Source organism: Gadus macrocephalus, chromosome 21, assembly GCF_031168955.1.
Source record: "Gadus macrocephalus chromosome 21, ASM3116895v1".
NCBI lineage: Eukaryota > Metazoa > Chordata > Actinopteri > Gadiformes > Gadidae > Gadus > Gadus macrocephalus.
In genome coordinates, this window is record NC_082402.1 from 3,547,010 (window position 1) to 3,566,414 (window position 19,405).

General features: G+C 46.9%; 2 protein-coding genes across 4 annotated transcripts; one reads left to right on the top strand and one right to left on the bottom strand.

Annotated features, from left to right (window-relative positions):
• Positions 1-6: 6 nt before the first annotated feature.
• si:ch211-57i17.5 (usherin) lies at positions 7-3,209 on the top strand. Its single transcript, XM_060041208.1, has 4 exons — positions 7-388; positions 862-921; positions 1,018-1,215; positions 2,521-3,209. The coding sequence occupies exons 2-4, from the start codon at positions 910-912 to the stop codon at positions 2,608-2,610; spliced, it is 300 nt and encodes a 99-aa protein (XP_059897191.1). The 5' UTR covers positions 7-388; positions 862-909; the 3' UTR covers positions 2,611-3,209.
• Positions 3,210-3,647: 438 nt separating this feature from the next.
• On the bottom strand, positions 3,648-13,998 carry fez2b (fasciculation and elongation protein zeta 2b). 3 transcript variants are annotated; one of them, XM_060041206.1, is made up of 11 exons: positions 13,572-13,998; positions 11,592-11,700; positions 10,960-11,076; positions 10,302-10,449; positions 9,411-9,538; positions 8,817-8,966; positions 8,228-8,308; positions 7,345-7,420; positions 7,168-7,233; positions 6,805-6,832; positions 3,648-6,382 (listed from the first exon to the last, which is right to left on the bottom strand). In XM_060041206.1, exons 1-10 carry the CDS (start codon positions 13,907-13,909, stop codon positions 6,822-6,824), a joined length of 1,224 nt encoding a protein of 407 aa, XP_059897189.1. In that variant the 5' UTR covers positions 13,910-13,998; the 3' UTR covers positions 3,648-6,382; positions 6,805-6,821. The 3 variants fall into 3 exon arrangements, with proteins under 3 accessions (XP_059897189.1, XP_059897188.1, XP_059897190.1); XM_060041205.1 differs by lacking the exon at positions 6,805-6,832; XM_060041207.1 differs by lacking the exons at positions 6,805-6,832; positions 8,228-8,308 and having other exon boundaries at positions 13,572-13,996.
• Between the last annotated feature and the right edge of the window lie 5,407 nt (positions 13,999-19,405).

Here is a 19,405-nt window from a genome sequence, read left to right on the forward strand (position 1 = left end):
GATGGTACACCTTTCCTCTGTACATTAACGGTTTTCACGTTGAAATATAAAGAAAAACGACTACTATTAGTGTTGGTGTATGGTATGGCTGTATAATCATCAAGGTGTTGTGGTAGCAGGTGTAGTAGTACTTATGGTCCCAGTGAAACAACGTAGATGTGCGTGTACTCGCTGATCACAGAACGCTAAATCTACAGATAAGTCAAATCAATTGTATTCCATTCTTTGTTTTGCGGTGCAGTCGGTAGTTTTGTCCTCAATTTCCTTCCCCCCCTGTCTCCAGGCCCTGAGCAGACCCCCGTTCACCAGGGAGAGACCCCCGCTGGTGTCCCTCCCCCAGCAGAAGAGGAACCGTATCGCAGTGTACCCCCCCAGCAGCTCCGTTCTGGTGAGATGTGTTATGACGCCTAAAGCCTCTGCTCGACTCTTCAGAATGACGCGCCGATGTTTTAAATCGGCCGACCAGAACCACACTCAAATCGCACTCATGAGGTCATTCGTAAAGTCCCCAATACTTTAAGGTTGTCTCCCCGACACGTCTTTCGCTTCGATTGAGGTTTGGCCCCCACTGCGCATAGTCAAAGTGCAGACTAAAGAGAGACGAGAGGGACGAGAGAGAGCGAGAGCGAGAGAGAGACAGACGAGAGAGAGCCAGACGAGAGAGAGAGAGAGACAGAGAGAGAGAGAGAGAGAGAGAGAGGCAGAGAGAGCGTGTGAGAAAGAGGGAGAGAGAGAGAGAGGCAGAGAGAGTGTGAGAGAGAGAGAGGCAGAGAGAGAGAGAGAGAGAGAGAGGCAGAGAGAGAGCGAGCAAGAGATAACAACCCCCCCCCCCCCCCCCCCCCCTTCTGCCTTGTGATACAGTTCGACACGGCAGGCTTCTCCAACAATGTGACCCTGAAGGGCTTCACCATGCACGCAGAGGTAAGAGTCCTGCTGTCACCTCCAGCCAACTCAGGACCCGTACATTAAGACCCTCTTGATGGAAAGCGCCTGTGACGATGACCTTGCCCTCCACAGGAGATTCTGGATATCAAATGCGAGGTCCCCCTGTCGGAGCTCGGGGTCCTGAGCGTGTCCACCGTCTACGGCTCCGCCCATATTCCTTCCCAGAATTCTTTGCGGCGTAGCGTCAGCCAGGCGCTGGACGGGAAGTCCCTGGCGGACGACAGTGACGTGTGGGACCCCCATGTGCAGGGGGGGCACGACAGCGGGCTGGTAAGGCCCCCCCCCCCCCCCCCTTTGTGTGTGTGTGTGTGTGTGTGTGCCTGTCTGTGTGTGTAACCCCTATTATTGCTCACACGCAGCCCACTCCATGTGACCACCATCAACACTGTGTTAAATGCAGAACAGCCTTTTGACCCACAGACGAAAGGGTCCCGGGTTCGAACACAAATCCAACGTGCTGGCAGTCATCCTTGAACAAGTTGCCCTCCCCCCGCCCCCCCCGCCCCCCCCCCCCTGCTCGTGAAGGATGCATCTAAAAACAATAATCGTTCAATGTAGCTTTGGATTAAAAACGTCAGCTAAATGAAATGACTAACGGTGCGTACTTAATGTACAAACAAACCCATCTGCACATCACGCCACCCGCGCTGCCGCGGACATTTCTCTCAATGAATCTCAAACGAACGGCGAACGAGTTCACCCGGGTAATGACACTGCTATTTTAAAAGGTGAGCAGCACTCAGCCAAACAACGTGCACAGACACGGCCTCAGCACGCCAAGCTCCTGGCCGGCCTGAGGTTCTAACAGACGAGCTGTGTTCCCTCAGCCGTTAGCACCTCCAGAAGCACTGGGAGGAGGAAGAGGAGAACAGAACACAGCCTGGGTCACATGAGAACTGGAAACACTGCTCTAGTTCTTTGCACATCGCCGCCAGCAGCACTTGAGGCAGTTGTCTAATCACCATGCACGGTTAAATATTATATATTAGCAATGGAGGAACGGCACAAGACACCACTGCTACTTAAATGGGAGTCATGCCTGTGATGTATTTGATGTTTTTATGATTGGCGGCCGTATGATGTGTATAGCCTTCTGTACGCAATTTGTGCATAATTCCCTCGTGTCAGTCTATGGTGCAGGACACTCTTAGCCAATACGAGAATAAGGTTCTTATCTCATGCTAGTGAGCTTTAAAGTCACTAATGCTTGCTGTGTGTGTGTGTGTGTGTGTGTGTGTGTGTGTGTGTGTGTGTGTGTGTGTGTGTGTGTGTGTGTGTGTGTGTGTGTGTTCGGTGTGTGTGTGTGTGTTCGGTGTGTGTGTGTGTGTGTTCGGTGTGTGTGTGTGTGTGTGTGTGTGTGTGTGTGTTCGGTGTGTGTGTGTGTGTGTGTGTTCGGTGTGTGTGTGTGTGTGTGTGTTCGGTGTGTGTGTGTGTGTGTTGTGTGTCGGTGTGTGTGTGTGTGTGTGTGGTGGGGGGGGGGGAGTAGGGCATAGGTCAGTGGAAGTAAAACCAGTTCTAGTGTGTCGTTTCCTACACCGTTCCTTAAAGACATTTTGTTCCGCTCCTCTCTCGCAGTTCATGGAAGACGAGGAGTTTGTGGACACCATCAAAGGCTTCAGCACGGTGAGGAAGGAGCACACCATGTTCACCGACACCAACCTGTGACCCCAGCCCCACCCCCCCTGGACGGAGCCTTGACCCCAACCTTGTAAACTGAACATTCTCATGATCGAGTGTGTAGCCACATGCGCTACATGCTAACCGTCGTCCTCTTTAACAACACAGATGTAATAAACGTTCTAAAACAGTGTTTCCCAACATGGGGTGGGGGACCCCAGTTGGGGTCGCCTGCTATGTATATGGGGGTAACACCGACTTGTGAGTGTTCACTATTTGAAGGAAAGGTCCTGTGAAGGCCCTATATATGCACACATCATTATGGTTCCTAGCATGGTTCACTGGGACATTGAACCATGTTGCAGATATGTTGCAGATATGGTTCAAACGATGAACGGGAATCCATATTTAGACGTATAAATACAGCGACGGCCCGAAACAGTTAGGAAGCACAGCTTTAAACTATGGAAGCAGTCCTGGACCTGAAGTACACTCTGGCGTGGGTTTAATAGGCCAGGATTAAAAGCCTATAGGAATCGTCCTTTCACCAGTGTTATTCTGATCGGACAGATGTCATGGATGACATATGGGGTATACAGTGGGTATATACATTTTAAGGCTATGGAACTATTATAGGGCAAAAAGATGATTTTTTTTTTTCATGACATTTCAACAGAAACCAAGCATTACGTTTACCTTCTAAGGTTTTCCACGTAATTGGACTGATGCGTTATCGCAATGAATCGGCTTTCTAACCAATCAATGTAAAAACATCTTTGACATTTTTTCGTTTAGGTTTTCTATTGCGTGTGATGAACCTCTTTTATTGTACACAGTGTTGAAACGCCAGCAGCAATGAAGTGATTTCACTGTGAATTTATAAAAAATTGTTAGTCAAATGTACTTTTATATACGTTAATCTTGCATTTTTAATGCTTTACGTTATGCTTTAATTGTAGCTTTTTGATATGCGTGACCAACAGCAGAGTATGGAATTAATCTAATAAATGTCAAAATAACAAATGTGCTTATAGATCGTATTCCATTAAGGGCTAAATCCAGGATGCATAAAATAGTAGAGAGCATCAAATGATCATATTAATTTATTTGTAATGAGTTGCGATGCAATTTGGGCACAAACCATTTGTGCCATTAAAGTTAATAGTATGGGTACAAAACATTCACATAATAAATTAATGTACTGCAAGTACATATCACATAAAGACAGTAAACATAAAACAACCCAAAAAGGGAAAGAATTATATTGCGTTAAAATCAATGAGATGAATTTATATACAAATTTCTGGCATTTAAAAAGGCAGCCTTTTTTCTTTTAATGTTGCTGGTTTTGCAATATATAAATATAAATCTCCAACACGCCATTATGCTGATATGCAAGTTTAGAAGACCTAATGAGAGGAGGGAGGGGAGGGGAGAAGGGCTTCATCCTGAGAGGAAGCGTGTCTCAGATCTGCTTCCACGGCACAAAAAACTCTTCCGTTTAAGTTCAAGAACTCAACGTCTCGTTGCGATTCTTCTCTTGAGATTTAAAGTGAGCGAGTTATCAAATCATCTGAAAAGTGCAAACTGCTCCGAAAAATGTCAAATCTTGTGTGCTGCTGCGTGCATCGTGTCCCTTTTCAGGGAGGTGTTAGTAATTTTTGACATGGCATGGTCATCGAAATGCGTTTTGAAATGGCATGCAGCACATGCTGGGTTACGAATGCTTCTTAAAGCTGGAAGGACATGTCCTGATTCAAAAAGGCAAACCGTTCATTTGTACATCATAGTGTTCTCCAAACGTCCTGGCGGAACCCCTGCCGTTACCACAACGCAACTTTGGCCGCTGCTTTGTGCGACGGCTAAACGCATCGCAGTACCAATCTTTCCCTGTATCGCTTCTTCGCTGCTGGTGGGACAAAAGAGGTGTCATAAAGACCATGAAGACTGAAGACCTGACAGTTAAAGAAAGACTCAATCCATGCGGCGACTAAACGTCAAGCGGTCCCTAAAAAAAAGTTGCCATGACGCGGCGGTGATACAACAGCTAAGGACAACAACAGACTTTAAAAGGACGAACTAGTGTAGCGTGGTTCGTCTCTAGCTGACGACACCACCTTAAAAAATAAAAGAAAAAAAGGTCTACAACTGATAAGAACACCTAACTAGATGTTTCTGCTGAGCTACGCTAGGCTACGTTACACACAGACTGACTTAGTATCTCCTGACAAACTGACATCTAAGCCCTGACGCATGTTGCCGAGCTGCGCGTCGTGATCTCGTGTTGGCAGTGGAGACATTCCCGACGCCGCACTGGAAAAACGTTAGGATGTGCTCTGGAATGTCGGGTCGTTAAACCCGCTGGATCCTTTAAAACCGCCATTTTGTTAAAGAGCCAACTCTGTCGATAGTACCTGAAAACTAGAGACCTTGAGGAGACACAGAGAAACTCAGGAGATGCTTGGATGGCTTTGGATCCCTGTGTTAGGTTAACCACCTTTCCAGAGATATGGCCTGTTTTAAAAGTAGGGGCGACTGATCAACAATCAATGAGGACAAAATATAGGATTATTAAAGGTTAGGAGATTGAAAGTATAAAGTTCAGTGGGGTATTTAACAACAACAGCAATGACATATTCCTTATCTGCGTGCAAGCAGGCGGTTGAGATGCCTCTGTACTTTACATAACCTGACCTACCACAGTTATTCCTTGAATATGATCGCCTTTTTGGACAAATGCCATTTATTTTGTTACCTGACTAACATTTTTCCATTCATTGCTTGAATAAACCGGACCAATAACGCTACTCGCGGGCCAAAGGTGAACAACAGCACTTGAATGGAAACTTCAATGTAAATTAAAGAGTAACTATTAGCAGTACCAAGTCTCTGTCTTGGCCTCAATGACCCACTACACAAAACATGCGACACTGAACACGGGCTCCCCAGTTAAATCTCTTACATTAAAACCTTAATTACACCTTTTTCCCTTTTTGACATTCCGTAGAAGTCTTGTATAGGTGCCTTTTTCTTAATAAAAATACATATTTTATATACTCTATCGGACTAATGCAGCTCTGCCAAGCATAAAATTATGCTTGCGCAGTGATTTTCACTTTTTAGAGTGAAGTTTTTGTTCTTTTGCCTACAAATTTAAAATATATGTGCTTTGTACCTCATTGAGACAAATCGATAAAAGGGGCGCACCCAGCATAAATCAGAGCAACAGATTCATGCTGGATCGGATTCAGAGAACACCCTGATCGACTGTTCTCCTCCCAAGAAAGAACTGCAGCGACGCAAACATCACGTGATTCAGAAAACGTTCCCAGAAACAGGACAGCCGACTTCCCATTTCGGCTGTGTCCCGAGATTTTAAAAACTAACATCCATCCTATCATTTTCCCCATACAGCAGCCACTGGCCCTTTCAGAGAGCTTCGGGGGCCGCTGATGTAATACTGAATACTGGCTAACACAAAACAAGTCGACGTGCAGAATCAAAAATAAAGTAAAATAGACACATTTTAAAAACCTAAACATAAAGTAAACGACAACACAACGATGTGTGTGAGACTGAGGTTACACGTGAGGTGAAACCGACAGACCACAGGTCTAATCGGCGGTTAAAATGTAATTTGACCCAACAAAAATATGGCCACGTAAGACAAATAAAGAAGGAGTAAAGTTCATATTTGGAAGGGCGGGGGGGGGGGGGGGGCGGTTGAGGAAGGCATCGATCAAGACAGTCTCTGAGGTGATGACCTGAAGGTTTCTGAAACGGTTGGCTCCTCCCCTTGGGCTTCAGGTTGGACACAGGACTGCGAACACAACAGCAGAACAGAGGGCGGTTAGGCGAGGCGGTTGTGGGTACATTGAGGTGTGGCGCCCACTAGGGGGCACTAACGTTACCATGAGGGGAGGTCAGAGTGGATGAGAGGTAAATGAGTTGAGTGCATAATATCCAGCTTCTAGTACGACAAGCGTAGCTAGGAAGCATAAGCCCTGGCTCGCACACACACACACACACACACACACACACACACCTTTGAGTATTTGTAGCTGTACGAACCACAAGCACGGAACGTCACATGATGCACTAAATAGCGAGAGTTTTCCGCAGGAAGAAAAAAAAAAAAGTGATATACCACGCCAGACAAAATAAAAGAGGAACAGACAAAAAAAAAGGGTTATGAAGCATGAGTGCAAAGACTTTTTTTGATGCATCGGTGCCTTTACAAACCTTCATCTCCCCCGTGCTCACACCAGAGCTAGCAAGAGGATGACGCAGCAGAACGAGACACAAGGAAGGCACGAGTCAAAAAGAGGAAAGGCTGGCCAAAGAGGTGCCATTTTGAACGTCGTTTTCCTCACTGAGCGAGTGTATTCCGCTGTGCTTTTATTTAGCACGACCCTTCCCCAGAAAAAGCTTGGTTACCAGAAATAACCCAGACATAATCATCAGTGAACATTGGTCTATTATGTTGAACCACTAGAGGGCAGTGTTATCCACGGTACATGCTATGGTAGTGCGACATGGCTCTTCTACACGAGTAGAGGTTACAAGGCTGTGGTCAGGAGATTAGGGGAGGGGAGGGGGTTTCACCTTTGAGGATGTAATCTGTTAGGAGGCTGGGCACCTTCTCACTGTCGTCCCTCATGGCTTGGAGAACTGAGGGGCAGAGACATGGCATGAAGCGTTAGTGAAGGAGCCATCGTGATGCAGAGGTCTGGAGGATAGAAGGAGGAGGTCACGGGGACAGAGGGAAAGGCGGTCACATACTTTTGGTGAGGATCTGGAGGTCCTCCACGGAGGGGGAGCCGGCCTTCTTCTCATAGGGGATCACGGTGGTCAGATACTAGGGCAGAGAACACAGACCGACACACAGACAGAGAGACAGACACGGAGAGAGAGAGAGACAGAGACAGACGCAGAGAGAGAGACAGAGAGACAGACACGGAGAGAGAGACAGACGGAGACAGAGATAGACACGGAGAGAGACAGACAGAGAGACAGACACAGAGAGAGACACGGACAGAGATAGACACGGAGAGAGACACAGACAGAGAGACACACACGGAGAGAGACAGAGACAGAGAGAGAGAGAGAGACAGAGAGACACAGACAGAGACAGACAGAGAAAGAGACAAAGAGAGGGAGAATAAAGTAAATAGTGAGTAAACAGAACAGAGAGTGGAAGACAAAAGAAAAATAATAAATCATATGAAAGTTTTAAGGACAATGATAATGGTATGATCTTAAACATTCAATCTGTTTTAATGATCATGAAACAATAATTTTTATTTGTTATACATTGTTTTCTTTCATGCACTGCTATTCATGCAATTCAAATGGAAGGTCAACAGCCTTGCAACTGGTGCACCAAAACATAAACAATGAAAAGTAAGATGACTGGAAATGACGGCAGCAAAAAGTAAAGTCAAGGCGATCCCTTGTTAAAAGCATTCAAAAACAAACGGAGCCAAATAAATTTGACGACTGAAATAGAAAGGAAAAACAAACGCATCCAAAGAAAAATGAAGGGTAGCTGTGCGGAAAGAAACAGTCATGAGTGTATACATAAAAGAGGAGGAGGGGACAAGCAGAAAGAAAAAAAGAGAAGCAAGCTGGAGGAAATACGCAGAGCAAGAGGAAGGTGGGGCACCTGCTTGTCCCCTTCAGGCCCGCCGAAAGTTTGACGGAGGCCATTTTGAATGACTGTGGACAATCCCTCCAGAGTGAGGAGCTACGGGCGAGAGAGCACGGCGGAAGGAGAAGAGTAAAAGAGAGAGAGAAAGAATGAAAAGACTCCTACTTGGAGGAGGCAAGAGAGAAAGAGAGCCCCACGCCATCTTGGCACGGAGACCCCAAATGTCTTGACACACACACACACACACACACACACACACACACACACACACACACACACGACCTCTCGGCTTGGGGTCCACTACACACACCCATAAAGAGGGTCTCAAAGGAAGATCTGCCGTCAGCAAAAGGCAGAATGATTTGACCATTTGGCGGATAAAAGAATATACATAAAAATAAGAAATGCTTTTTCCACTCTGACAGGTAAAACAACTCGACTCTAACGGTTCATGTCGGACCCTGCCTTTAAACCTGTGACGTGTTTACACTTAGTGTACATACACCAAAACATATATTTGACAAAACTCATTCCATCCGCCTACTGCCACATGCATGGGCTTCACCGCCGCGCGGGTCTTGGTAACCTGGGTCGGGGTTCTCACCGTTCCCGGTACGTGCGTGCTGGCCGTCCGCTGGCCGTTGGGCCCGATGGTGGTGGTGCTGCGGATCTTCCTCCTCTTGCGCAGCAGCTCGCGCTGCTCCTTCTGCCGGTTCTGCACGTCGATGATCAGCGAGATGAAGCTGTTCTTCACCTGCGCGCGCACACACACACACACACACACACACACACACACACACACACACACACACACACACACACACACACACACACAGTGGTACTTGCAGTGAAAAGTGCACTTAGCTAAAAAATTATGCAACGCTAGAAAAGCGAACACACTGGAGGTCACATAATAATTAATCATTGCATTATAAATTGCTTTTCTAAGCATCCAAAGTGTTTCCCATATTTTGAGATGGAGCGATAGAGAGCTAGAGAGCAAAAAAAAGTAAAAGACAGCCCGAGACAGAATAGAAAGTAACACATCTCGTAAGTGACACATAGTAAGTCATCACATCTCGTCTCATCTCTACAAATCTGGCCGCCCATGGCTGGCAAACGCTTGAATCAGTCACAAGGTCGGTCCAATGCGCTTGTTGTCGTGACGCCCGGGGGCGGAATAGGAGAGGGAGGTTACCTCCTTCTCGTAGTCCAGCTCGTCCCTCAGGGCCAGGGCCTGGATGAGCTCCTCGCTGTAGCGGCCGATGGCCGACTCCACCTCCTCCAGAGCCTCCGTCAGCTCACACACAGACAGCTGCCGCAGCCCTGGGCGGGGCGGGACGGAGGGAGGTTGTTAGGGCGAGGCGAACTAGGGCTTATTAGAGGTGTAAGAGCTTTTATTTGAGCGTGATTTGTTCGAAATGTCTTGGACATCAGTCAGCTATTAGTGATTGAACGGCATTTGTTGGAGTTGACACGCTGTGCACACAGACCCCTGTATGAGCAATTCCCCGATCGGTTCAGGGAATCAATCTTGCAGGGCAAACACAGGTTCGAGGAATGAAATACTATGCAATGGCCTAGAAACATAGAGGGAGGGAACTTTGGTTGTTTCCAAGTCTCTCTTCTGCTCTCTTTTCTACTGTCGAACTCAACAACAAATGATTCCGCTTTAAGTTCTGTTTGTTGTGTGTCTTTTCTTTTTTTAAATTGGTTAGATCCATACAGTTTTTGGAAATGGAAAGGACAAAGGGAATATGTTGTTATGCCCTGGTTATTTTATTCTCAATCCAATTTATATCTGAAAGTTAAGCTGTATACCCAGGCATATATGCATTGTGGGTATTAGATAACGTGTCAAGCACATGCAGTGGAAAGTAATTAATCTGACACACAGTTATATAAGAGTCCTGCCTACTTCCTATGAGTGTGAAGTCCCAGCTCTACATTGGATATGGTGTAAAAGGCCTCATTTACACCCTCCACCAAGTGATTAAAAGACAATCAGTCACAAGATCATGGTTCGTCATAAGATCAACGTTCATCAAACACAGACACACCCACACACACCCACAGGTGTGTGTCTTACGGTCTTGGTAGCTGGAGTTGGACTGGGAGTGTTTGAGTGCCTGGAGGTCCTCAGAGAGATTGGAGAGGTCCGACTGGTAGGCGATGCTGCTGCCGTCCTCCTCCGGGTCAGGAGACTCCTGCATCATCTCCTCTATCTCCTCAATCACCTGGGAGGGACACCACAATGCACAGTTTGCACACACAATATAGTCAATATAGCGTTAGCCAGGCTAATGCAAAGTCTTGCCTTTGAAACGCAAGAAAATAAAAGAATGATCATAATGAAAAGAAATGAGCAAAACAACGACCAAAATATATATTCTAGCGCAAAAGCAGTGCAAAACGCTTGGTTCATAATAAGAAGGAACAATGAAAGATTAGCCAACCCACACTATTAGACACATTATTTTTAATCCGGGACTAAAGTTTGACTGAGAGCTGGAGTGCCTCGTCATGCCTGAGTGAGGGCATTAGTAAACAAACACGGACGACCCAACAAATAAATTGTGATCCTTCTCCCTCGTTTTAACATTCATCATTGAGCAGACACGTTTATCCAATGCGACTTACAGTCGATTCAGACGCATGCACATTTTGAGCATTCATAAGCTGCATTCTTATACACGGGAGGTGATGAGGTGTGTGTGTGTGTGTGTGTGTGTGTGTGTGTGTCTCACCTGCTCTGCGGTGAACAGGGGCTCGTTGTTAACGCATGAGACGATGATGGAGTGCATGTCCATCTGCTCCCGCAGCTCCTCGTCGTCAGAGAGGTCCAGGGACTGGTTGTCCAGCGCCTGGCCGAGAGAGAGAGAGAGGGGAGAGAGAGAGAGAGAGCGCGACAGAGGGAGCGACAGAGGAAGACACACACACAGAGAGAGAGAGAGAGAGAGAGAGAGAGAGAGAGAGAGAGAGAGAGAGAGAGAGAGAGAGAGAGAGAGAGAGAGAGAGATTCAATCGAACTCAGTGCATGTGCAAGATGAACGGACTACAAATAGAGAACTTATTTACAGGAAGTGGACAAAAGGCAAGACTGCCGAGCACAAGATGAACATGAGTTCCTCCTTGGCAGGACGAGGAGAATCGATAACCACTTGCTGCCTCAAGCAGTACCAAGAAACCCCGTAATAGTAATGCCATTAACTTAATAGTTCTGCTGGTGCTGTTCCAATCCGGGTTGTTCCACACACTTAATGCAGGATGAATGAGTTTAGCAAGCGGCTAAGTCACTTCAGGTCAAGATTCAATCGAACGTAAAAGACAAAGAGTTGGACAGAGGACAGAGACAGAGAGATGTCTGTGGGCATGGTACCTTGTGCGGGCGGAGGTTGAGTGTGGGCAGGTGCAGGGAGCGTGTGTGGGAGGTCTTCCAGTCCACAGGCATCACGTTGCCATAGTTACCGCTCAGGGCGTTCCACACCCTGGGCCACAGAGAGAGAGAAGAGATGCAAAAAAAAAAACAGGCGTGAGTCAGACGGCTTCCTTTACCCCCTCTTTGCATTGCTGGCACACACACATGAGTCGGCGGTGGTGTGTACTCCGCCGCCTCCCACTCCCTCACAGAAGCCCACATGCCTCACGAGCCCCTACTTACAGCTTTGTTCAACCCAAGCCAACATATTCAGGGTAGAGAAGCATTGGTCGACTGAGATCGGACTTAAGACCCTTGCTATTCAGGACCACCGATAATAACATGATTATTATACATGAGGTGAAATCTCACCGTGTGCAAACCACTTTATTTTTGGATTTGAGAGGTGTCATGGTTTTTCTGCATCGTCATTCTTCTGATGCATGTTGGCACAATAAGCAAAACACAGGGAGTTTGGGCAGTCTCAGTGTGTGAGAACGCAGTGCGACATCAACGATTTTGTAGTTTTATTTCTGACCCACGCTGTTGCTTGGAGCAGATCGGGGCTCGAGTGCTGTGCCCCCTTATGTCAGGTCAGCTCTGCATCATTGAGGGGAAGTTTTGTTTGTCCCCTCAAGTGATGTCATAGTGTCCCTGGCATGTCAACACATGCATCCCCGCTGTGAATAGACATCGCCTAATACTTTGTGTAGCTCTGACACACACCCATTATAAAAAACAACGCCTACTTCTCCTTTCTGCCCTAGATGCACAGAGTGCGACACACACCCACGTCTCTGCCAAACTGACATTAAGCAGACACTCTTGCCATCCTTGCCCTTGGACCCAGCGATGGGGTCGCTGGATGGACGGTAGTTAACAGCCCGAACACGTCCGGCTAAAAAGGGCTAGCAAAGCATTTCGACAGGGGACCTATTAAAAACTCCCCCTTTCCTTTTCTTCACCGCATATGCAACAGGGTCTCAACCCCCGAAAGATAAAAGCGTGTGTGGATAATGGTTTAATCTGTTGCGATTTTATGCACAACGATGGCATTGGGGTCATGTGTTGACATAACATTGACACGCCCATCTGAAAACGGTTACAAGGTGGCTTTGCGGTTGAAATGTAGCCAAGTTCAGATCGTGCAACTTTGATGATACATCACTTTCTGAAGACCAAGTCAAAGGATTTATTAAACCTATAAAGCATATAAATTGTCAAATTGATCTAAACCATTAATCAAATAAATGATCAACTGGTAATATACAGTATACCCTCAGGCTGCAAATGGGTGGGTCGGACTTTAAGCCACATCACCACTGCAACGCAGAAATCCAATAAAACATAAAACAAAACAGATAGCTTCATAAAGAGGACATAGCAATGATATATCATGACAACGTTGTTGTTACTGGCGTTGGGCGTGATTCATGCTTTTATATGTAGGCGTCATTGACGTACACGTCAGTTTAAATGATAAACCATAGTGAATAAGTTGTAACAGTGTCACTTTTACAAAGAAACCTAATCTGGGAAGCGTTCCCTCACTTCATAACACTAAAACACTCCAAACGTTACATGACAGAAAGCCACTCCGACATGACAGACGTTGACTTGCGACCAAAGGCATTCCCATACAAAGGACGATTCAAGCTGTCCGGAGAGGTGCAACAATTGGGGAGTTTTCACCATTAAATACAATCAGATAATACTTATATTTTCAGAAATAGGTCACTCAATGGAGGGCATCGCGTTTAAAGAGGTCGTGAACGTCCTGCTGGTCGCTTGCCACCGAGATGTTTGCCCAACTCTGATTAATCACATGAAGTAAAGCTAGGCTAGACTAGACTGCTAGCCGGCTAACGTGAGCTATGGGGCTCGCCTTTTAAACGCCAGTACGGTCAAAAAGTTGAATTCCAGCACACCATACATACTTACTCGTCGTCTTTCAGGAAATGTTCCTCTGTGATCGGCTTGATGGGCGCAATATGTTCAGTTGCCGTGTTGTAGTTTCGGAAGCAAACGCTCAGCTTTGCGTCGAAGTCCTGGACCAGGTCTTCCATGGTCTCGAAGCCGCAGAACTCCCCGGAGAAGCAGTGCTCAGCGTCGGCGTGAGCGTCGAGGCCCGACGCCGCTTCGCTCGCATTCGAGTTCACCTGATCCAGTTCATCCGGCGCCTCGAAGGAGGAGGGCTGGAATTCGTTGAAGTCCTGCCAGTCCTCTTCAAAGTGAGCCAACGGCGCCGCCATGACTGCCGTGGGACCTGGGCTTGCCATCTATACAGCCCTGCAGCTCTTCCACGGAGAGTTTTTTTTGAGGGGGCACCAGAGCGAAGAGAGGACTCCGAAAGAAAACAGGGTTGAGAGAGCAAACAGAGGGGGCGAGGCTACTCCAAGTGCCCCTGACTGCAGCCCGCAGATCGAGGAGGAGCTAAATGTGGGCGGGTCTAAACGTTTAACCCATGGTTTTACCCTCTCGGGCGCCATCTGGTGGCGGAGATCCGGCAGCACATTCTCAAACATCAATACAGCACAGCACAGCACAATGACTTACCGGTAATATGGAAAAAGGTTCATGCATTTGATAGACTTTCCTACTTTTAACTTTTTTTTAACTTTTCTTTAGACTGGTAATCAAGTCCAACTCGCCAGCCGGCGAGAGAAAATCCAACCACGCCGCTTTAAAGAACATGTCTATATTCTTAAGCCGTAAAAGGGGTCCCGGACTCCAGCACAGAGTTGCCGAGTGAGCCCCTGGACATGTCTAACATGTAAAAACTGACAAAGGGGCCGGGGGAAGACCAAGACGCAGCCGCGCAGATGTCTTCCACCGAAACGCCCTTGAGTAGAGCCGTTGAAGCGGCCACGCTCCGTGTGGAGTGAGCTTTAACGCCCAACGGTGGCGCCAAGCCCTGCCGAGAGTAGGCTAAGCAAACACCCTCACATACCCAGCGAGAAAACCGCTGCTTAGAGAGAGCGCGGCCCCTGCTAGCTATAACACACAAACAACTGTTGTGTGGAGCGGAACGCGGCCGAGCGATTCACGTACATAGCCAGCGCCCGCACCGAGCACAGGAGATGCAACTCCGCCTCCGCCTCACTAGAATGAGGCGGGGGGTGAAAAGCCTTAAGCACAATATCCCACGACCGAAAATAACTATTAATGTTCTCCGGGAGGAACGCAGGATTAGGTCTGCGCAACGCGAAGGAGCTGTCCTCGTTTAGCAACAAGCAACTCGGGCTGACAGACAGAGCGGTTAGCTCACCGGCCCGCTTGGCAGAAACCAAGGCCAACAAGAGTGCCGTCTTAAATGACAGGGCATCCAAGGGGGCCTGAGAGAGAGGCTCGAAAGGATCCCTGGACAATCCGCGCAACACGGTGGGGAGATCCCAGTGTGGTGTAAGCACGCGTGAAAACAGGCCTAACCCGTCTAGCCCCACGCAAGAACCTCTTGACCAGTGGATGGCTGAAGATCGGTCCACCATCACAGCCTGCATGGCCAGCCGAAACGGCTGCCGCATAGACCTTGATAGTGGAGAAGGCCAAACCTTTTTCCAATAAGTTTTGCAGGAACGAAAGCACGCTTCCCACCTCGCATCGAGATGGGACAGCGTGGTTCGTCTCACACCAATTAGAGAAGGCGCACCACTTCGCCACATAGAGGGAAGAAGTAGAAGGCGCACGAGCGCTCTGAATAGTGTTGATAACCGTCTCAGGCAAACCTTTGCCCTGCAGGATCAACCTCTCAGGAGCCAAACCAACAGCCGTCCCGAGACATCGGGCGGGTGGTGCACCGTCCCGTGGGCCTGTGAGCGCATCCGGCCTGAACGGTACCGGCCACGGCGCCGACCACGAGAGCGCGGCCAGCTCTGGAAAACACAGAGCTGAACGGTTCTCCGGGGCCACTAATATCAGGGACAGTCTCTCCTGTCTGACCCGTTCCAGAAGAGGAAGGATCAGCTGGAGCGGGGGAAACGCATACAAGAGAGCCCGCGGCCAAGGTGTGTGTGCCCACGCATCCACCCCCAACGGGGGAAGATCCCGAGGGCTGAGGGAGAACCACCACCTGCAGTGCGTGTTCTCCCTGGACGCGAAGAGGTCCACCTGCGCTGTCCCGAACCTCTGCCAGATCAGTCTGACAATGTCGGGATGTAACCGCCTCGAGACATGAGGTCTGCCCCAAAGTTCTGGGCGCCCGCGATATGCAGGGCTCTCAGACTGAGGAGATACTGATGAGCCCAAAGCCAGAGCTCGACCGCCTTTCGGTGGAGAGCAGGGGAGCGGACTCCCCCCTGTCTGTTGATGTACGCCGCCGCCGACACGCTGTCTGTCCTGATCAGAACGTGGCGGCCGCGCACCAGGTGAAAGAAATGCAACAGCACTTTCCTCACAGCGTCGAGCTCCAACACATTTATGTGTGCTATAGGGGGCGTGCGCCACTCGTCTCCGACCGAGTGAGAGAGGCACATTCCTCCCCAACCCGTCAACGAGGCGTCCGTGAAGACCACTACGTAGGACGCCACCCTGCCCAGGGGAACACCCCTGAGAAGGGCGGAGGGTCTTTTCCAATATTCCAGGTCTGGCGACACCGAACGGGGAACGAGGAGCACCCTGAGCTTGTGTCGCCTGGGGTCCAACCGTTGGCGAGCAAACCACCGCTGGAGTCTGCGCATAAAGAGCAGACCCAGGGGGACCACGGGGTGGGCCTTATTGAAGGCTGCAATAGCTGCTCCAACCACACAGAAGGCAGCACCTTTAGATAGGTGAAGCCGAGGCTAATACGTCACAGGCCACGCCCACTTCACCCTATCAATCTCAAAAAGGTTAAAAAAAAAAAAAAGGTTCAAAGGTTTTTATTCGCCATTTGTGCATAAACCAGACAGTTCAAACACATTGGAATTCTTGTGCAGGGCTTCCCAAGTCAAGTACAGTATTAATACAGAGAGAGAGATCGAGAGAGAGAGAGAGAGAGAGAGATCGAGAGAGAGCGAGAGAGCGCAGCACAATAAATAGTAATAATACAAAATATAAAAAGTTTTAAAAATTGAGATAAGGACAAATTGCATGTTGTGCATTGCATTTCAGTTCAATCTCGACAGAGAAGTTAGACTTCAGAATCTTCTAGCTGCTACCAGACAAAGGGTTAATGTTTTTGATCAGCAGCTCAGCACGTGTTCAACACGCTTCCACCTCCTTTTGCTCCGTAGTTACCATACCGAAATACTTTAACAAATAAAGTGTGTTAAAAGCTATCCTGGATTGGAACCCTTTCTTGGAAGAACTCTGCAGCTTCATAGTCCTATGATTGATATCGTCAGATCAGATTCACCAGTAAGGATGCTTAAGCTGCTCAGCTGTCCCAATTCCCCAAAACAAAATCTGTAAAGATGAAGTATCTTTATTCAATTAAATTCAATTTTATTTGTATAGCCCTTAATCACCATTACAGTCTCAAAGGGCTTAACAGGCCAAATATTTGTGACACCCCCCTTTACCCATGCCCCCACACGGGCAAGAAAAAACTCCCTTGAATCAGCAAGGAAGAAATCTTGAGAAGAAACGCAGTGGAGGGGATCCCTTCTTCCAGGGATGGTCAGGAGTGCAATGGGTGCCACAATTGACCCAAGAACCCATGCAACACTGTATGGCACCCCACCTGAAGTCCTCAAGGAATAAAACACAGATGCAGGGGAAAAGAGATGCCTTTAAAGAAACAAAGTGGAGCGACCCAGGGACAAGTCTGGTTTGGGTTTAAGATTAAGGATGGTTAACTTTTATTATTGGTGTTTGTTTAAGTTTAGGCATTAGTGATTGTATTAAAGATTGTTTAGGTATTAGGAAAGAGTTTAGTTATTAGAGATGCTTATTTAGATTGTCATGTTTAGGTACCAGGTTAGGGTAAGAGTTTAAGCATTTGGGCTTTTAAGTTAGATGGTCAAGTTTGGGTATTAGGTTAGGTTGAGGTAAGCGAGTTTAGGCCTTTGAGATGTTTAGTTAGATGGTTCAGTTTAGGTACTAGGTTAAGGTAAGAGTTTAGGTGTTTGAGCTCTTCAGTTAGATGGTTAAGTTTGGGTATTAGGTTAGGTTGAGGTAAGCGAGTTTAGGCCTTTGAGATGTTTAGTTAAATGGTTCGGTTTAGGTACTCGGTTAAGGTAAGAGAGTTTAGGCATTTGAGATCTTTAGTTAGATGGTTAAGTTTGGGTATTAGGTTGGCTTTTTGTTTTGTTAGACAAGTTACTTTAGGCATTTTATATGTTTCAATTTAGGACATTTGAAAGAAAGATTAGAAAGATTGTTAAGCTCAGGTTTGCTCCAGCTTTGTCCCTTTAGTCGCTCCCTTAGAAAGAGGGCTACGAGGTAACTGGGTTAGAAATACAATAGTTGGGGTCACAGAAATAGAATGTATAAATCATTGAGCTAAACATGCTTTTCCTACAACATGGTGTGAATTACAGTACTTTTTTTTAAAGTTAAAATGGTAAAGTGGTAACAGTATGGTGTGTAGGAGGCAGGAGGAGTTGTAGGAGTTGTTGAGCTCCGAGTGGTTATGTCTGGGGTAGATTGGATTGTAGGTGTAGCCAGGGATCCTCAGGGTGGATGGGGAGTAGGCCATCGTTGTAGATCAACTGTTCGGTCATCATACTCTGAAATAAATGGAAGGCACAAAGTAAAGTCAGTCTCACAGTGTGCTGGCAGATTTAGAAGACATTTTGATCACCAAACGTGAAGGCCAATCAAAGACACAAATGCAGTAACAACACCATCTGGCATCAAACATAGGTCATTACATTCAGTAATTTAGGTTGGATTTTATATTGATTTACAGGAGAGAAAAGGCTTCAAGTCATTACGGCAACAACATCAAAATCGTCAGTGCTGGATTACCATCTTTCATCAATAAATGTATGTATAATTGATACAAGTCAATTGAGCTATTCCCAGGGAGTCTTCAACCTTTTTATGAAACAACTGCGGCCGAAGCATGTCATGTCCCAGTACGATAGGTGGCATGGCATTGTACCCATTTCAATCACCTTTTTTAAATAAATCAGTTTCTAGTCTTCCTCCTATCCATAAACTGTAAATTGTGCACGTATTTTAACTGGTACATCATGGTGAGTTTCCTCGTCAGTCCAAAAGTGTGTCTTGCTCCTGGACCTCTCCATCGTGTTTGCCGTTTGACAGTGACAACACCATGACTATTGTCTCCTTCTATTTCCTGCTCTGGGAAAAAATCTCCAGCATGCGCAGAACGCATAACCCTGATTGAACGTACATGCACGATTAATGAGACCATCAATCGAATAATCTAGAGGTCTTAATCCGACGATGAGAAACCCGATCCGGTCTGATTTTAGTCAGACTAAAGGTGTATACATGCATCTTAAAAATACAATCACAGTGAGACTAACCCAATAATTTGGTTCTCGAGTGTCATGTAAACACAAGTCTCGCTGGTGATTACATGTTTAGATGGATTGAACCAAAAGGACACCGCCTGAGAACAATCACAAAGGAACCGCACTGCACATATTTCATTTTATACGGCACAGAATAAAACCATATGGCAAAGAATTAAAATCGTACAGTGCATAGAATTGCACAGAATTTAAATCGCAGTGCATAGAATTGCAAAGACTTAAAATTGTATAGTGCATAGAATAGCAAATAAATAAAATCGTATAGTGAATAGAATTGCATAGAATTAAAATTGTATAGTGCATAGAATTGCAAAGAATTAAAATTGTATAGTGCATCAACATCAAAACCAC

Excerpts from the sequence above, each read along its gene's own strand:
- si:ch211-57i17.5 (XM_060041208.1), top strand. Across the intron at positions 1,216-2,520 it reads GGGGGCACGACAGCGGGCTG|TTCATGGAAGACGAGGAGTT; the intron begins GTAAGGCCCCCC and ends CCTCTCTCGCAG.
- fez2b (XM_060041205.1), bottom strand. The coding sequence starts at position 13,909 with ATGGCAAGCCCAGGTCCCACGGCAGTCATGGCGGCGCCGTTGGCTCAC. Across the intron at positions 8,309-8,816 it reads GCACGCACGTACCGGGAACG|CTCCTCACTCTGGAGGGATT; the intron begins GTGAGAACCCCG and ends TCTCGCCCGTAG. Across the intron at positions 7,234-7,344 it reads CCTCCAGATCCTCACCAAAA|TTCTCCAAGCCATGAGGGAC; the intron begins GTATGTGACCGC and ends TCTGCCCCTCAG.